Source organism: Dipodomys spectabilis, unplaced genomic scaffold (assembly GCF_019054845.1).
Source record: "Dipodomys spectabilis isolate Male_0828 unplaced genomic scaffold, ASM1905484v1 ptg000175l, whole genome shotgun sequence".
Taxonomy (NCBI): Eukaryota; Metazoa; Chordata; class Mammalia; order Rodentia; family Heteromyidae; genus Dipodomys; species Dipodomys spectabilis.
The window spans coordinates 20,153,715-20,172,182 of record NW_024870852.1 but is presented as its reverse complement, the minus strand read 5'-3'; the positions used below and the strand labels follow the sequence as shown (position 1 = coordinate 20,172,182).

General features: G+C 42.2%; 1 protein-coding gene across 1 annotated transcript; it reads left to right on the top strand.

Annotated features, from left to right (window-relative positions):
- Positions 1-2,684: 2,684 nt before the first annotated feature.
- On the top strand, positions 2,685-16,734 carry Wfdc8 (WAP four-disulfide core domain 8). Its single transcript, XM_042694569.1, has 6 exons — positions 2,685-2,795; positions 6,977-7,068; positions 9,294-9,434; positions 11,814-11,981; positions 14,907-15,047; positions 16,592-16,734. Exons 1-6 carry the CDS (start codon positions 2,737-2,739, stop codon positions 16,729-16,731), a joined length of 741 nt encoding a protein of 246 aa, XP_042550503.1. The 5' UTR covers positions 2,685-2,736; the 3' UTR covers positions 16,732-16,734.
- Positions 16,735-18,468: the final 1,734 nt, after the last annotated feature.

Here is an 18,468-nt window from a genome sequence, read left to right as displayed (position 1 = left end):
TCAAGGCTAACATGGGCAATATAAGTGAGCTCAAGGCCCACCTGGGCTACATGGCAAGACTCTATCTCAAAATCAACTAACCAACCCAAACTCACAAAAACAATGGATAATATCTAAAACTAGAGTAAGAGCTCTAGCCTTACTAATACGCACTTTTAAAGAGAATAAATCCCCCCCAATAAATGATTTTACCTTTTATCTAAAAAATTAGAGAAGTAATGTTAAATAAAATAGAAAGACTAAGATTAGAACTGAAAGTAATAAGTAGGAATAAACACAAAATATGGAAGATTAACAAAGCCCAAATTTGGTTCTGGAATACTCTAATGAAACCAACGACTCTTAATGATTCAGTAAACGTGGGAATCAGAAATAACAGATAATCAACCTGACCTCATAGCAATAAAAACCATTTGGATTACCCACCAGCTGCACTGGATATTGATGAAAACGAACTAAGCAACTCAAGGGCAGCGATGGGAGGGAGGGAATGAGAGGGAAAGAGGGAACAGCTGACACTAAACAAACGGAAAGAGATGGACATATCACCCGATGCAGAAAAAATAGTTATGTTGTCAAAGCTCATAGAATTCACAAACTTTATAGACCACGATAATGACAATTGTGAAGGTTAAAATGTGTTTGTGACTTTAACTAAGTATCACTATCCCACAATACTGTGAAATTTATGTAATTAATCTCAATAAAATTATTAAAAATTTTTGGATTAAAAAAAAAGAAACGTGCCTGGCAATCGTGACACACGCCTATAATCCTAGCTACTTAGGAGGCTGAGATCTGCATCAACAGAGCCGAGGACTACAGAAACCATGAAAACCTTGGAAACCATGAGCAGAAATAAGTAATTCTTCCATTTGAGGCATTTGCTCCAGTGGAGTATTTTTGCACGTTACAGAAAGTTAACTAACACAACAGTCTGGAGGTTCTGGTTTTGCTAAGGGGGAAAAATAGTGACAAGTACATCTACTCCATTTCCAGAACTCTCTGTTCTTTATGGTAGGTGAAAAATAACACAACTTAGAAGAAAGATAGGAAGGGCTGGAGGTATGGCCTGAGTGATAGGCCCTGAGTTCAAATACCAATCATATCCCCTCTTGCCCCTAAAAAAGGAAAAGGTAGGAGGAAAATCTCATCTTTTTAGCATTGGAGAGAACTTCTTAAGCAAGAAATGCAAAAATCCTAAAGGAAAACTATGGCTAGTATTGGTTACATAAGTTCTGGAATCTCCTAGATCAAAGCACATGCTAAATAAACATCAAAGGATATCTGAAGGGTTCATTTGCACACCAGGTTTGCCATCAGATCAGTTGTGATGAAAACCACCACTACACGGAAACCAAAAATGGAAAAGGAAAAGGCTTATACTAACATTTTGGTTATTGGACATGTAGATTCAAGCAAATCTACCATTACTGGCTGTCCAGTCTACAGATGTAGTGAGATCATCATCATCATCAAGAACAATAACAAAAACCATTGAAAACTTAGAGGAGCTCCTGAGATGGGAAAGCTTTCTTTCAAGTATGCCTGGGTCTTGGATAACCTCAAAGCTGAGCATGAATGCAGTTTCACTATTGACAGCTCCCTGAAAATTTGAGACCAACAAATCTTATGTGATTGATGGAAAAAAGGACTTAACCTAAAGCTCCCCTTCCCCCCCTCCCGCCCCCCCCCCCCCGCCCAGCTGCTGCCACCTGACAGCTGTAGCTTAGAACTGTCCTTGCTGCTGAACTCACTGAAGAATCATCTTCCCTCCCCGTCCCCTTGAACAATGTACCACCAGTGGTCTTGGGAGAGAGCCTGAGACCAAGGCCCATTAGATGCCAATGCCCCTGATGAACACAGAGGCTATTGAGACCTTGAGACTCCTCAGTCAAAATAGCATTGCTCATCCACCCTGTCTCCATCTCACCCCATTTCCATCTGCCCCCCTCCACTTCACTGTTCTGCCTAATATTTAAAGATCCCTAGTTGTAAGGGGGGTGCTCCATTTCCTCTTCAGCCATGCTGAAGGAGACTTGGCTGCCCTTCCCAGGCTTCATTCCTGAATAACGCCTCTTGGTCTGAGTTCACTTTCTGCCCTATCTTTGTTCTGATACCCTCGTGACTCAGTTTCCTTATAGTGATAGTCCTTGGTGCCCCAGAACACAGAATTTTTAAATTCATCTCTGGTCATGTTGAGAGTTCTTGACAGTCTTTTCTCAACCACTGAAAGGTTAAAAGGGGAAAATTTTTGGAAGATTTAAGGTGATTGAGAAACATGTTATGGAAATGTGTGTGGAGTACTTCACACTGGACGTTTACCTACTTCCTTGCTTCAATATGAGGGTACGCAGCAAACTAGGAGTCATTTGGAAACAAAATGCTCTGGAGGAAGCTTGTTTACTTACTCTACTTGAGCTTAGGGCAAGGTATATTAGAGAGACCTATAGAGCTAGCTGTTCTCCTCATGGTCTTCTGCCCAGGCTACAGGCACATTCCTGGTTAACTGGCCATGCAGTGAAATGTACCATGTCCCTGGAATGAAGAGCGGTGTGAACAAGAAGCTCTCAGCCGTGGAAACAGGGTAGAAAGCTGGGTGCTTCCTGCGTGAGAGCCAAAGTGGGTGGTACTAGAGTGAGAGTAGGGTCTCGCCTGTAGTTCTTCATGGTCGGAACCTGGAAGTTGACACTGGCTTTCCCTTTCCTGGCCATATTTAGACCTTTCAGTCACAAAATGCTCCTCGGTTTGCTACCAAGAGCAACCACTGTCATTTGGAAAAGCTGGGGAAAATGGTAGGTTGCTGGTAGTATGGATATTTGAACAATATGAAGTCTTTCAATCCATGAACATGGGATATCTTTCCATTTACTTGAACCTTCTTCAATGCTTTTCATCAGTGTTTGATAGTTTTTATTGTATAGATTTTTTTCTACCTTGGTTATAGTTGCTGACGGATATATTTGAATGCTAATTAAATTAGTTTTTAAAATTTTCTTTTATAGATTTTTTAAGGTGTAGAAATGCAGCTGATTTATTCATGTTGATTTTGTATCCTGTAACTTTACTGAATTCATCTATTAGTTCTAACAGGCTTTTGAAGTAATCTTTTTTTTTGGTCGGTCATGGGGCTTGAACTTAGGGCCTGGGCGCTGTCCCTCAGCTCTTCAGCTTGAGGCTAGCGCTCTACCACTTAAGCCACAGCGCCACTTCCTTTTGAAGTAATCTTTAAGGCTTTCTATATAAGGATTACATCAACAAACTGGTTATTTCGTTCTTTCTTAAAGAACTCATTTATTTATTTAATTATTTATTTTTGCCTAATCGACACAGGACTTTCATGCTAAGAAAATAGATGAAGGAACAATGTCTATGTGCCTCTGATCATATAAGATAACATTTATTGAAATGAACTAAAAGAAAATGAATGAGACCAAAAAGCCAGAAATGGAGCTGTGTCTCAAGTGGCAGAGAACTAGCCTGGAGCAAAAAAGCTCAGGGACAGTGCCTGACCCGGAGTTCAAGCTCTTGAACTGGCATAAGATAAGGATGAGAATGGGCATCTTTTTTCTTTTACTAATCAGTGAGGAAAAGCTTGCATTTTTCTCTCTTATGGGTATAATGTTAGCTATAGGTTGAGATAAGACCTTTAATTGTCTTGAGGTAATTCCTTCTAAATCTAATTCATTGAGTTAAAAAAAAACTCTTTATTTAACATGTGTATTACGGAAAACATATACAAGCAAGGAACAAAGTATTAATGCCAAAAGGAGTTCAGTCGGACATGACTGTCTCAATTCTCCATGCAGAGATTTTTTTTTGGTTTTTTTTTTTTTTGGTTTTTTGGTCCGGTCGTGAGGCCGAAACTCTGGGCCTGGGCGCTGTCCCTCAGCTCTTCAGCTAAAGGCTAGTGCTCTACCACTTGGGCCACAGCGCCACTTCTGGCTTTTTTCTTTTTGCTTATGCTGAGGAATTGAACCCAGGGCCTCAGGCATGCAAGGCAAGCGCTCTACCACTGAGCCACCTTCCCAACCCCCCAGAGATTTTTTTTAATCATGAAAAGGTATTGAATTTTGTAAAATGCCTTTTCTCCATCTGTTGAGATGATCATATGGGCTTTTTTGTCCATAATTCTGTTAGTTTTTTGGGGGGGAGGGTGGGCATCGGTCATGGGGCTTGAACTCTGGACTTGGGTGCTGTTCTCAGCTCTTCAGCTCAAGGCGAACACTCTACCACTTGAGTTACAGTACCATTTCCAGTTTTCTGGTGGCTTATTGGAGATAAGAGTCTCATGGACTTTCCTGCCCGGGCTGGCTTTGAACCCCGATCCTGAGATCTCAGCCTCCTGAGTAGCTAAGATTACAGGGGTGAGTCACTGGCGCCCAGCTAATTCTGTTAATATTGTCTGTCATACTTATTGGTGTGCTTAATATGAACCACCTTTGTATCCAGGGCAAAAGTCCTACCTTATCATGGTGAATAACACCTTTTCAAATTAATATTTATTTTTATATTAACTAATAGAATCTTTATGGAGTACAGCCTTATAATTTGGTATATTTATATAAGGTATGATGATAAAATCAGGGCAAACAGCATTTCCATCACTTTGAATATTATTATATCTATGTGTTACAATCTTGTAAACTCTTCCTTGGTTGTTATTTGAAATGCAGAATTCATTTCAGACATTAGTTAACCTACTATATTAGAGCCACTTTTCCTCCAACTGTAATTTGGTCTCATTATCCCCTCTTCTTCTAGTCTCCTTCCCTTTTGCCCTTTCCTTTCTCTACTGACCTCTATTCCACTCTGCATTTTCATGAGATCAACTTTTTAAGCTTCCACAAATGAAAAAGTACAAGTAGTATTTGCCTTTCTGTGTTTGGATTACTCTACTTAACATAATATCCTTCAGTTCCAGCTGTGTTGCCATAAATGACAGTATTTTATACTTTTTATGTCTGAATAATATTTGGTTGTATATATATTCCCATTTTTAAAAAGCCATTCTTCTACCCATGGACTCTTGATTTCATAACTTGGCTTTGCAAATACTGCCACAATAAACATGGATACAGGTATCTCTTCAATGCAACAATTTCATTGCCTTTGGCTACATATCCAGTAATGAGATTGCTAGATCATATGTATTTGCCCCCTATGCACCCGTGTCTTATAGGATCTTGCCCAATTAAACTTCCCTCCTACCAAAACAGATCAGTCTGTGCTAAAGTTGCTAGATTTAACAAATATAAAATACATGACTAGGGCTGGGAATGTGGCTTAGTGGTAGAATGCTTGCCTAGCATGCATGAAGCCTTGGGTTCAATTCCTCAGTACCACATAAACAGAAAAAAATGGAAGTGGTGCTGTGGCCCAAATGGTAGAGTGCTAGTCTTGAACAAGAGCAACTTAGGGACAGTGCCCAGGTCCTGAGTTCAAGCCACAGACTGACAAAAATAATACATGATGAAGAGCTAAATTGGAATGTCAACTAAACAACAAATAATTTTAGTATAACTGTCACTTGCATTGCATTAGGAAATCCATAAGCAAAATTATAACTGAACATCCTTTATTTTCTGTATTTCTTCCTCCATGCCCATCCCAGAAACTCTGATTTCTACTAAGACTTTCTGATTATTGTTTTGGGCCGTAGGCTAATTCAATCAACTAATTTTCAAGACTCCAGTTAATAGATATAACTATGTTAAATTTTAAGCCAAAAGGCTGGCCTGATCAAATAAATTTAAAGTACTGTAGGACCTTTAATCTTTTAGGGGAATTGAAGTAATGACATATACCACCTCTGACTGTAGACTCAATAGTTAAAGGGTAATAGGCACTTATGGATACATTCACTAAGAGTCTTACAATAGATGGTATCGGAGAAATGACTTTGTTAACTCAAGGTCATTCATCCGTGATCCTATTTGCTTCTTAGGAAACCAAGAGCTGATATGGTCTATGTGGGACCTCCAGAGAAAAACTCATAGGATCTGTTTCATCAGTAAAGCACTGAAAAGGTATACATTAGCAGCTGGGATTGCCCCAGGAATGATTGCAAGCAAAATAACCCTGCCCTGGTTCCAAACAAACCCCTGTTATCATTCAAGTATGGTCGCTTAGTCCAGAGTGCAGTAATGGGCGAGTGTTTCAGAAGGCAAACAGAGAGCCAAGACAGCGTATAAAGCCCCTGGGGAAGCCTGGTAATACATTTCCTCCACCTGTCACTCAACCTCAACAAACCCTTCCTTTGTCTAGATCTCAGTTTTCTCATTCATGAAGTAACAGGACTTGGGAGAATCCTCTGGAAAGCTCTTTGTTTTTTGAAAAAAAAAAAAAGTATTGTTATTTTTATTGTTATTGTAGAGTTGATATACAGAGGGGTTACATTTACATGAATCAGGTAATGAGGTAATGAATCAGGTAATTCTTTTTGAACCATTGTCTCCTCTTCCCTCGCTCTCTCTCTGTTTTTCCCTCCCATCCCTCCCACAAGATGTACAGTTCATTTTCCACATAGTGCCTAGTGAGTACCACTGTTGTATTTTTTCATCCTTTGTTCTACCTTTTCTGTGACCACCCCCAACCTTAACCTTCCAGATACAAGCTAACCACCAGCATAACCATGTTCACCGTAGCATTGTTTACCATAGCCAAGCTATGGAATCAACTCAGATGCCCCTCAGTGGATGAATGGATCAGGAAAATGTGGTTATATAGACACAATGGAATTCTACTTATCCATCAGAAAGAATGATATTGCACCATTCGTAAGGAAGTAGAAAGACTTGGAGAAAATTATAGGAAGCAAAGTAAGCCAGAGCTAAAGTAACACAGGTTGCATGGTTTTCCTCATTTGTGGTAACTAGAATGTGCCTACAAATCTGGAAGGCTCTTCTGCACATGCTATATTCCTTCTCTGGATTGTGTGTTCCCCTGCCCCATCTTGTTCTCTTCCTCTCCACAGCTCCGCCTTTTCCTGGAGGAACAGAGCTCTCCTGCTGCTTTTCTCCCTCTCTTTGGAGCAGACATCAGCATCACAGAGCAACAAAATCCAACGTGGGTTCCAAAAGGCTCTGGCCTTTCTGTTTTGAGAGGCTGTCTTGAGAACAGAGACGTAGACACGAGGCAGCGGCTGGTGCTGTTTGAGGCCTCTGCTGCTGGCTGGATTCAAAGACATAGAAAACTACCCTTGTTCACCATTTCCCCCTTGCTTGTCCCTCCCAACTACTTATCAGTTTCCTGGTTTATTGTTTTAATATTGATAAGTCACTGGGAATGAGCCTGAGAGACAAGATGTGTGAGAACCATAGTATAATAGTTGAGAGGAGAGATGGGATGAGGTCAGGCGCTATAAAGTAACAGTAAAGAGGGAGAGAAGATGGATTTGGGGAGAGATTTAGGAGATAGAATTGATCAAAATCCTTGATGAACAGCATGCTGGGGTTCATGAAGAAAAGGGAATGAATCTCTGGATTTTAACAACACTGAAAACATTGGTGCCAAAGGTGAAGATTGGGAACAGAGTATAAGCAGGTCTGATTTAGGCCAGGAGTGACACCGTTCTGTTTTAAACAGGGATAATGAGATACCTGAATTTTTTTTTTTTTTGTTTCTCAGGCAGTTGGAAATAAGGATTATTTTTTTTAGCTTGGAATAGAGGGTAGGTTTGGAAGAAAATGTGGGAATCAGAGCTGGGATTGTGGGAATAGATGAGACCTCCCTGTATGCTCAGTAATGCTGGGAGAGACCAGAACTCTGAAAGTGTCCCCAGGAATCCCTCTGGGTATGTGTACCAGGGAAAAGACTATATATAAGGTAAGTGGCTATGACCACGTGGCCAGGCTACAAGGAGGGTTCTAATTAAGACTGTCTTTGTCATAGCATCCAATTCATTCTTCTGAACTATTCTCTTTTCAAAGAACAGAGAATTATAACACAGTTGAAGGAAGATATGTTCCCATGATTATCTACCTGGTTAATATTGGAGGTAGGCTGCTAAGTCAGATCTGTCTGGCAAATATGATTCTACCCCACCATTTCCTCCGCTCTTAGAGGCAACTCAAAAGTTACACAGTTAAACTCAGACTGCAATCACAAAGAAGTTAAGGACCAATGTTGAGTCTTGATTTCTGTTTCTATGATGTTTCCACTACTTCTTAGTCCCCTTTGGACAAAGTAGCTAGAGGCAGAGAAGTTAAGGATTAAAAATACTAGCTTTTTGCTGGTCACTGGTGGCTCACACCTATTGTAATCCTAGATTCTCAGGAGGCTGAGATCTGAGGATTGTGCTTTGAAGCCAGCCCAGGCAGGAAAGTCCATGAGATGATCTTCTTCGTCTCCTCTCCGTCTCCGTCTTCGTATCCATCTTCATCTTCATCTTCTTCTTCTCTTTTGGTTGGTTGTTGGGGCTTGAACTCTGGGCCTGGGCATTGTCCCTCAGCTTTACAGCTCAAGGCGAGTGCTTTATTACCTGAGCCACAGTGCCACTTCTGGTTTTCTGGTGGTTAATTGGAGATAAGAGTCTCACAGATTTTCTTTCCCCGGGCTGGTTTTGAATTGCTATTCTCAGATCTCAGCTTCCTGAGTAGCTAGGATTATAGACTCCATGAGATTCTTAACTCAAATAAACTACTCAGAAAAAACCAGAAGTGGCTCTGTGACTCAAGTGGTAAAGCACTAGTCTTGAGCACAAAGAGGCTCACAGACAGCACTCAGGCCCTGAGTTCAAGCACCAGGACTGGCAAAATAAAAAATAATATAAAATAAAATACTAGCTTTCAAGAAAAGAATGCCTCAACTTAAGGCAGGGTCTTGTTCTCTACCTTATTTCATGCCTTGGAGTCTAAGGTACATTTCTGTTTAGTTTTGTTTGGGACAAGAGGTTGTTGACTTATCTTTTTCATTAGAATACAGCAATGGCACAAAGGTAAGGGTTTTGTTTTTGAGACAGGGTTTTACTATATTGCCCAGGTAGACCTTGAACTTGCAACCCTCTTGCCTCAGCCTCCTAAATCTTACATTTATAAGAGTATACCACTACATTAAACCCAAGATACTTTCCCTTTAGTCATATCTGAGCACAGATTTCTTGGTTCAGATCTATCTAGATAGGCCAAGAGTGTTAAGGAACAGATTTGGCCCCTAAATATATTGCAGAATAAGAACTGAGAATTGAAGGTACAGGATGATGGGGTTGAGAGATGTGATCTATTCACCTTTGCCAGGGGAGAAAAGTCAAAGTTCTCGAGGTATGTGTTTGTCCAAACATTTCTTTCTTGCAGAGAAAGCAGGAAAGTGCCCCAAAGAGAGGTTCCAGTGCAGAACGAAAATTGTGGATCTGTGCAAGACAGATTACAACTGCAAAGCCTACCTGAAGTGCTGCCCTTTTGCCTGTGGGAAAAAGTGCATGGATCCGTTTGTGGGTAATATCATCTGGGCTGAAGGCGACGTTGCTCTCGGGGCTTTCCACTTCTTTACCCACAACTGACCCACCCAGAACCAGGGAAAGCAGGACAAACAGGCCAGATTTCATGCTTTTCTCATTATCTGATTTAATTCTCCACCCTCAAGTATAAATCCTGAGTCATGACCCGGTGCAAAATCAGCCAGATGTTGGTCTTCTTTAGTCCAACATGCATTCATTCACAAATAACTAATACCTTTTTTTGTTTTTGGTCCAGTCATGGGGCCTGAACTCTGGGCCCAGGTGCTGTCCCTCAGCTCTGCAGCTGAAGGCTAGCGCTCTACCACTTGAGCCATAGCGCCACTTCTGGCTTTTTTCTTTTTGCTTATGTGGTGCTAAGGAATGGAACCCAGGGCCTCAGACATGCAAGGCAAGCTCTCTAATACTGAGCCATCTTCCCAGCCCCCAACTAATACCTTTTGTATGTTCATGACAACACGTCGGGAGACTATCATTAGCACTGTGATTAAAAAAAAAAATCAAACTCAGTCAGCTGAGATGTTGGATCATTTTTTTACTCTTTGATCTTTAAGGAGTTTTTTTTCCCCCTTGCTTAGTATTTAGCATCTATTATATATAGGAAACTGTGCCTTCCGTAGTGATTCATTTCTTCAGTTATTTCTTCCACAAATATCTATTGTCAGTGACCTTTGGGCAAAGTCTACGAGGAACACATTTTTAGGTGGACACGTTGAATTTAACCCATTACAGTGCAAGGCTCTACTGTAGGCCACTGTGAGGCCTTGCTGTAGGAATTTATTGTAGCATTTGGGCTTGGGTTGGATAATTTGGAGGGGATCCACAGAAATGGGGGGGGGGTTGCCTTGGATTAGGCATTTTCAGAAAATGGAGCACTTCTTTTTTTTTTTTTTGACCAGTCCTGGGACTTGAACTCCACTATCCGTGAGTTTCTTTTTCTCAAAGCTAACACTCTACCACTTGAGCCACAGTGCCACTTCCAGCTTCTTCTGTTTATGTGGTAATGAAGAATCATACCCAGGGCTTCACGCAGGCTAGGCAAGAACTCTATCACTGAGCCACAGTCCCAGCCCCAATGGGGCAATTCTTTGGCTCAGTAGTTGAATCTTCTCTGTAGGAAGAGCAGCTAGAATGAGGCTAGAGCTGTAATTGTTAATAAAGTGAAAGTCACTCGTGTTAGCCGGTAGAAGGAGGTGTTTGCTATTTTATTGTTTCAGGGTTAATTTTTGTCTCACTTTATTACAGCATTAGAGTGGCCTTGAACAATGCTGGTGTCCTATGAGAACTTTTATGTCCAACAGACAAACAGCAGACCTCGGCTATGTCAGGTCAGCTTTTGGACAGGAGAGGTTGTGTCTTTGCTGTCATTGTGCCAACTACTTTGTTAAGCACTGTGGATACAGTTGTTGACAGGTCTGGTTCTCTCAACACTCAGTCTTGGAGAAGAAAGATAAACCCCAAAGTACTTTCCCATGCTCTTCATAATACCTTTTGTAAGAAAGCAAGTGATGCTTATAACATCAGACCCATGGCATACACATGCAGTCTCAGCACTGGGGAGGCTGGGGCAGAAAGATCATGAATCTGAGGACAGCCTGCTTGACATAGTAAATCTCAGGCTAGCTTTGACCACTTAGTGAGACTCTGTCTCAAGAACAAAACAAAAACCAATGAAATTCAGAAGTGTTCCCTGTATAGATAAGACTAGAACCTTTGTCTTATTTTTCTTTTCTTGACTGTGGCTCTTTCTGTGACTTGGCCAATGGCATTGTGAATTATGACAAAGACTAAGAATCCAGGAACCTTTTTTTTTTTTTCTTTTGGGTGCCTGTCTTGGGGCTTGAACTCAGAGCCTGAGCTCTGTCCCTGAGCTTCTCTTTAGAACTCTACCACCTGAGCCACTTTCCGCTTTTGTTTCTGTGTCTTATTGGAGGTAAGAGTCATAGGGACTTTCCTGCTTTGCCTTGGTTCTAACCAAGATCTTCAGATCTTGGATTCCTGAGTAGCTAGGATTATAGGCGTGAGCTACCGGCATTTGCCTAAAGGCTTGGAAGTCTTTTTTTTGTTTTGTTTTGTTTTGTTTTGTTTTTTTTGGGGGGGGGGTGTCTGGTCATGGGGCCTGAACTCTGGGCCTGGACGCTGTCCCTCAGCTCTTCAGCTCAAGGCTAGCGCTCTACCACTTGAGCCACAGCACCACTTCTGGCTTTTTTCTTTTTGCTTATGTGGTGCTGAGGAATTGAATCCAGGGCCTCATGCATGCAAAGCAAGTGCTCTACCACTGAGCCACCTTCCCAGCCCAAGCTTGGGAGTCTTTTATCACTAACTTTTATGTTCTTCTCTCTTTGTTTCTTGCCATCAGAACCCTGCATGCAACCTTTAAACATAGGAAGCTGTGCTAAGAATTTGAGTCGGTGGTATTTTGACTTTAAACAATATCAATGCAGATTGTTTACGTATGGTGGCTGCATGGGGAATGCCAACAACTTCCTCAGCAAGGAAGATTGCAGGAGTGCTTGCCAGTTACTTGGTAAGACCTTTATCACTAGCAGTGGGAGGGCCTGGTTTAACTAGAAATGGTATATGAGTATGGTTTTAGACTCATCTTTGAGATTGATCTTCCTTGATTCAAGAGGTAGCTCTGTTAATTCACTGGTTGGGAGGTGTTGGGCTAGTGAGCTAGCTGCCTTTGTAAGTTTCAGTTTTCTTATCTATAATATGAGGATAATAACAGCATGTACTCAATAATAGATTTGTCATGACCAAAAAAAATGAGATCATATGGGAATCTTAAGGCAGGGAACTGAACGTTTAAATAAAAATGACTAGAAGGGGCCTCTGGGAGTCAGGCCAGGGATGGAAGTACCACTCTGGGATGCTTCCTTGGAATGTGGGGAGCCGGGGCGGGGAGAAGAGCCAGGGATATAAAACTTGATCCTTCCTTCTCCAGGTCATTTCACATTCATATGAGCTGATTTCCCTCCATAGCTTCTTCCATAATGCCTTTCCTCCACCCAGGCTCCCGTTCCCTACAAATAAGTAAACTCTGGCAAGATTTCCAAGGCTCTTCATTGCCTCCCAGTAACAGAGAGCAATGCCCAAGAGTCGCCTGATCCTTTTTTTCTCTTCTGAGCAAATGGGTGGCCCACTCTCTGCTTCTCAGGCCCATGACTGCCCCTGACTCGCACTCAGGAACTTTATTCTTCCAGAGCTTGCTTTTATGCCCTCTCCATCTACAATGTTTCTATCCTTAAAGCCACCGCTCCTACACAAAAAAAATGAGATAGTATGAATAAAGTATTAATGGCCAATGGGGCCAGCTGAGAACCAGGTTTACGCCCCTCGGTGGGTGGTATTCTTCACAACCTCAACTCTGTCCAGAGACTTCTGAGAGCCCACCCATGCATGACAATACACAGGCAAGCTCTGCAGTGCTGTGAAGGCGGTGGAAAGTAGGTGCGGTGAAGGTGAAAGGCTGTGTCCATTCTTCAGTGTAGTGCTGGGGGACAGTGTCCCTCCTGCTCCTGGGTTATTAAAATCCTCCTTTTCTAGCTTACTGTGTTTCTTCATCTCAGTTCCCTCCTCTGTAATGTTGGGATCATGGGAACCATCTTGCTGAATTGTTGACAGGATTCCACGTGATCAGAGACACCAAGGCTTGACAGGGTGGCTGTCCAGGGTGTGGGCTCACTAAATGGTAACCATGGTAATGGTGAACAGGGACCTTGAAAATGCAGCACTGTACCCTTCAAGATACCTGGGTACATTCACCTGGGTACATTGGATAGTATGACCAGATTCAGCCATCCTTTGCTCTTCATTCATCTGCACAACATTTAAATGTATTCTCACTCACCTATGGTGTCCCTGATACGGACTCCAGGTATATCAGAGAGAATGGAAAAGAAGTAAAACCACAGTAAGCATAAAAAGATAAAGCACTGCAAGAGGCTGTGGTAGGAGGATCACAAGTTGAGGGCCAGGGTGAGCTACATGGGGAGACCTTATCTCAAATAAAACAAAACAACAAAAACAAATCCTAAAGTAGGATTTAAGTTTTTTGATCAAGACTGGTGCTCTACCACTTGAACGTTAGCCCCATTTCTTCTGGATTTTTGGTGGTTAATTGGAGAGAAGAGTCTCATGGACTTACCTACCTAGGCTGGCTTTGAACTGCGATCCTCAGATCTCAACCTCCTGAGTAGCTAGGATGACAGGCATGTGCCACCAGTGCCAGGCTCAAATAAGGAAACAGAGTCAGACAGGTAAACTTCCTTGCTCAAGGACTCGTAGCAGGTCAGGGATAGAACTAGAATTTTAATCCCATAAATTTCTCTGAATAGCACCCAACTGGATGAAGCTAGTACTACTATAAGCTTCTATGTGTGGGAGGCTCTAAGGGATCATGATCCTGTGGCCAAGATGTCAGTCCTTCTTTTAAGGGCCAGCAGGAATAAGAGGCCATGGAGATGAGTTTGAGCTGGTTTGTGGGAAACTTCCGTAGGGACTAACCATTCCTTTGTGGTAGTGAACATGAAATCACTTAGCAAGTGACAGGAAGGACTAGGATTCCGTGCTGAGGCATCAGCAACAATATTTCAGGATGTGGTGAGATGTCTTGTTCTTCCATAGACCACTAGGAAGTGGACAAAGGGGATGCTGCATTCACAAAGATTAGCCTTGGCTGGATGCTGGTGGCTCATGCCTGTAATCCTAGCTTCCCAAGAGGCTGAGATCTGAGGATGGAGGTTCAGAACCAGCTCAGGTAGGAAAGTTCAAGAGACTCTTTTTTTTTTTTTTTCAGTCTGGTCGTGGGGCCTGAACTCTGGGCCTGGGCGCTGTCCCTCAACTCTTCAGCTCAAGGCTAGCGCTCTACCACCTGAGCCACAGCATCACTTCCAGCTTTTTTCTTTTTGCTTATGTGGTGCTGAGGAATGGAACCCAGGGCTTCAGGCATGCAAGGCAAGCGCTCTACCACTGAGCCACCTTCCCAGCCCCAAGAGACTTTTTAAAAAAATGTATATTTTTTATTGTAAAGGTACTGTACAGAGGGGTTATAATTACATGAATAAGGTCATGAGTAAGTACATTTCCTATCTAGAATTGTCAAGACTTGTATCTCCAATTAATCACACAAAAAAAGCTGGAAATGAAGCTGTGACTCAAGTGGTAGAGTGTTAGCCTTGAGTAGAAAAGCTTAGGGATAGTGCCTAGGCCCTGAGTTCAAGCACCAGGAGTAGCACACAAGAAAGAAAGAAAGTTAGACTGAAAGAAAGGAAGAAAAAAAGAAAGAAAGAAAGAAAGAAAGAAAGAAAGAAGAAAGAAAAGAATAAAGGAAGGAAGAAAGAAAGAAAAAAGGAAGAGAAAAGTTAGCTTTGAACAGGAAGTAAAAGTAGTTTCAAGGATGGAGGGATGAAGTGGGGGTTGCAGGAGTTCACGTCTGCTCTCATTTTAGTCAAGAAAGGACACTGCCCAATCTTCCCTCACGACTCGCGAATGGAGTGTCCACTCCCATGTAAGAATGACTTGGACTGCCTTGAGAAGGAGAAGTGTTGTGACTCCAAGTGTGGTTTTGTTTGTGCCAAGATCTGGAACGGTAAGGACTATGAGTATGACTCCAACACCCACTGGGTGTGTGCCAAGAATGCCATGACAGCCCATGGAATGTGGGGCGGGGGGCCCTGGGTGGTGGTGTTGTTATTGTTTGCCAATCCTGGAGCTTGAACTCCGGGCTTGGGCACTGTCCCTGAGCTTCTTTTGCTCAAGGCTAGCATGCTACCAACTTGAGCCACAGCCCCACTTCAGGCCTTTTCTGTAGGTGGTACTGAGGAATCGAACCCAGGGCTTCATGCATGCTAGGCAAGCACTCTGCCACTAAGCCACATTTCCAGCCCTGAGAATGTCTGTTTTTAAAGACAGGGTCTCTAGATGTAGCCCAGTCTGGCCTGGAATTTATGATCTTCATGCTTCAGTTTCCCAAGTGGTGGGATTATAGGTGTGAGCAACCACATCTGGTTAGATAGTGTCAGATGTCTCTTAAACTGACTGTTGACACAACTTGGGAACTTCAAATAGTTGTACAAGGGTGTTATAATTTAAGCTGTTCATTTCTGTGTGCACTGCTTCTCGGTCAGAGACACTCCTTCTATTATCCTCCCCCATCCCATCTGCCCTCCCCCCTTCCCACAGACTTATTTCACAGTTCCGACTTCGTTTATTGCATGTGTACGTTGAGTATTTGGACTGTATTTGTTCCTTGTCCCTTTTACATTCATCTGTTCCCCTCCAAGACTCTTCCCTATTCAAACTTGCTTCAACTTCTTGTATTCATTTTGTTAAACTGTCCATTAGGTGTTCAAAGGGTTAATCCATGGTACCACTCCTGCCCAGACTATAGTTAGCATAAATTGTGTGTGTGTGCATCTGTCCCTCAGTGTATTTACGTGGGAGGTTATATTTTGGGTCCAAAATCCATGTATGAAGGAAGATATGTATTTTTTTTGGACCTGGCTGACTTTACTCAGTATTATATTTTCCAGATCCATTCATTTCCTTGCAAATACTATTATTTCATTCTTTCTGATGGCTACATAAAATTCATATAGATATATATGTATATATGTATGTGTGCATGTGTGCAAGTATTGGGGCTTGAACTCAAGTCAGTGGCAATGTCCACTGATACCCCCCCACCCCCACACCCATTTTACCATTAGGTATATTCCTAATAATTCCTGTTCTGTAAGGTGCGCTAGGGAAAAGGCCAATAGTACATACTTTTGAGCTGGGTGTCAACTCTTTCTGTTTCTAAAGCAGAAGCTACAAACTTCTGTGTGTGGTGCAGGGGATTGTTACTGCTTTGAGGCACAGCATAGCATGGCGGAGAGAGGCAAAAGTTATCAACTGGCTTCAACTTGTATGTTTCTGTGTGGCTTTGGGCAATGCCCTTCCTCCAAGAGGCTCCTCCATTTCAACAGTTTATGAGACAAGGAAGTTCTAGATGCTGTCTGTATCCACTATTTCTTTGGGGGCAAGTGGGGACTCTTTTGAGACTTCATCATTCCAAAGGACAAGACCTCTTCTGTTGTTAACTATATCCTCCAAATTTGTGTCAAATGCGTCTTATTGTATCCCATCAAGTCAAACCAGGTTTTTGCCCACGTAAGCCGGCGGAGTGTAACAAGATTGATAAACCTAAGTGCCTGCAGGACAGCGACTGTCCACTCGAGGAGAAATGCTGCTCGCGTTGTGGCCTCAAGTGCTTTGAGCCTAAAAACTGAATGGTAAGTGGGAAATAGCAGCATCAAAATAATTAATTATGAGCAGCATAATTAAAAACTCTCGCTTTTTTTGTGTGCCTGCTGGTACTTGAACATAGGGCTTGAATTAGGGCCCGGATACTGTCCCCTGAGTTTTATTTTTCCACTCAAGGCTGGCACTCTACCACTTGAACTGCAGCTACACTTCTATCTTCTTGGTAGTTAATTGGAGATAAGAGCCTCACAGACTTTCCTGCCTGGGATCGCTTCAAAGCACAGTTCTCAGATCTCAGCCTAAATTGGAAGCCACTGGTATCCAGCTTTGAAACTATTACTTTTCAAAAATGTACACTACCAGGGCTATTAGCAGTTTGATTCTGATTTTGACATCTGTTACCCAAGCAATTGATTTATTTGCAGCTCAAGGCTAGCGCTCTACCACTAGAGCCACAGCGCCACTTCCGGCTTTTTTCTTTTTGCTTATGTGGTGCTGACGAATCGAACCCAGGGCCTCAGGCATGCAAGGCAAGCGCTCTACCACTGAGCCACCTTCCCAGCCCATCATCAAGAACTCTTGAATGTTGACAATGTAATTTTAATAGACTATTCTTCATCTTACACAGAGTAAAATAATGTAGACCACATTCTGAAGAAACCCCAGAAGTTATGAGAATAAGAATGCAGAAGATTCAGATGGACTACAACATCCATTATCTTGAACTGCCAGAGACAAAGATTTTGACCTGAAGGTTAACATTTGCAACCTCTGATTGATTACATGTATGACTTGTAAATAAAAAGAACCAGGAATTTGTTATGGAGGGAGGTAGGAAAGGATCGGTGAAGGGAGAAACTCTGTCAATGAGGGAAATATTACTAATATAAAAGGAGTTCTTATAGCAAAGACCACAGAGGTGAAAGACTTCTTAACTAAAGATGTGATCCACTCAAAGAAGAGCCCTTCTGATACCTCAGATAAATTGGCTGCTTGGGATCTGCTCATTAGACTGACGAGGGAGATTTATGAATGCCTCAGCAAACTTCAGATGATGGTATGCTTGGAGTTTCATCCTACCACACACATGAAGTTCTCAGAAGGAGGTCTCCTGTTTTTGCCTGGAGCTGGCAAGGATCACGATCCCCCTGTTTGCACTTCCTGTATGTCTGGAACAACTTATGTGTACTACCATTCTTCGTTTATTGGTTGAGAAGGGGATCTCTCTAACTTTTTGTCTAGACTGTACTTGAACTGTGTTCGTCCCAAAGTCTGCCTCCCAAGTAGCTGGGATTATAGACATGAGCCATAGTGCCCAGCCTATTGTTTTAAAAATACCCATCGAATCTGAAAATTATGCTAAATCCTACTCTTCTTTTTTATCCCTCAGTGACTTTTTAAAAACCATCTTCTACTATGTAGAAACTCTGGAATAAGAACGCAAGTAAAGACAACAAGGTCTGAGACAGAGTATGTGCCAGGCTCTGGGTGTAGTCATTAACACCAAACAAATAAACAGGCAAAGCCATGGCATTGATTATTGCATAATTCATTCTTCTAGTCAGTGGCTCCTGCCACCTGGACATTCCAGATTTTCACTGTCTACTGTGGAGTCTGGAAGAATATAGAAGTAGAATGAGACATTGGTTCACAGTCTATGCCCTAGTCTCTTTCTTCAATGAAAGTGTGAAATTGATGGGATAAGATTCCTGAGAAGGCTTTGTCTGTGATCTTAAATTTTGTGACCATGTAGTTGCTCACAA

Excerpts from the sequence above, each read along its gene's own strand:
- Wfdc8 (XM_042694569.1), top strand. The coding sequence starts at position 2,737 with ATGCTCCTCGGTTTGCTACCAAGAGCAACCACTGTCATTTGGAAAAGC. Across the intron at positions 7,069-9,293 it reads ACAGAGCAACAAAATCCAAC|AGAAAGCAGGAAAGTGCCCC; the intron begins GTGGGTTCCAAA and ends TCTTTCTTGCAG. Across the intron at positions 15,048-16,591 it reads TTGTGCCAAGATCTGGAACG|TCAAACCAGGTTTTTGCCCA; the intron begins GTAAGGACTATG and ends TATCCCATCAAG.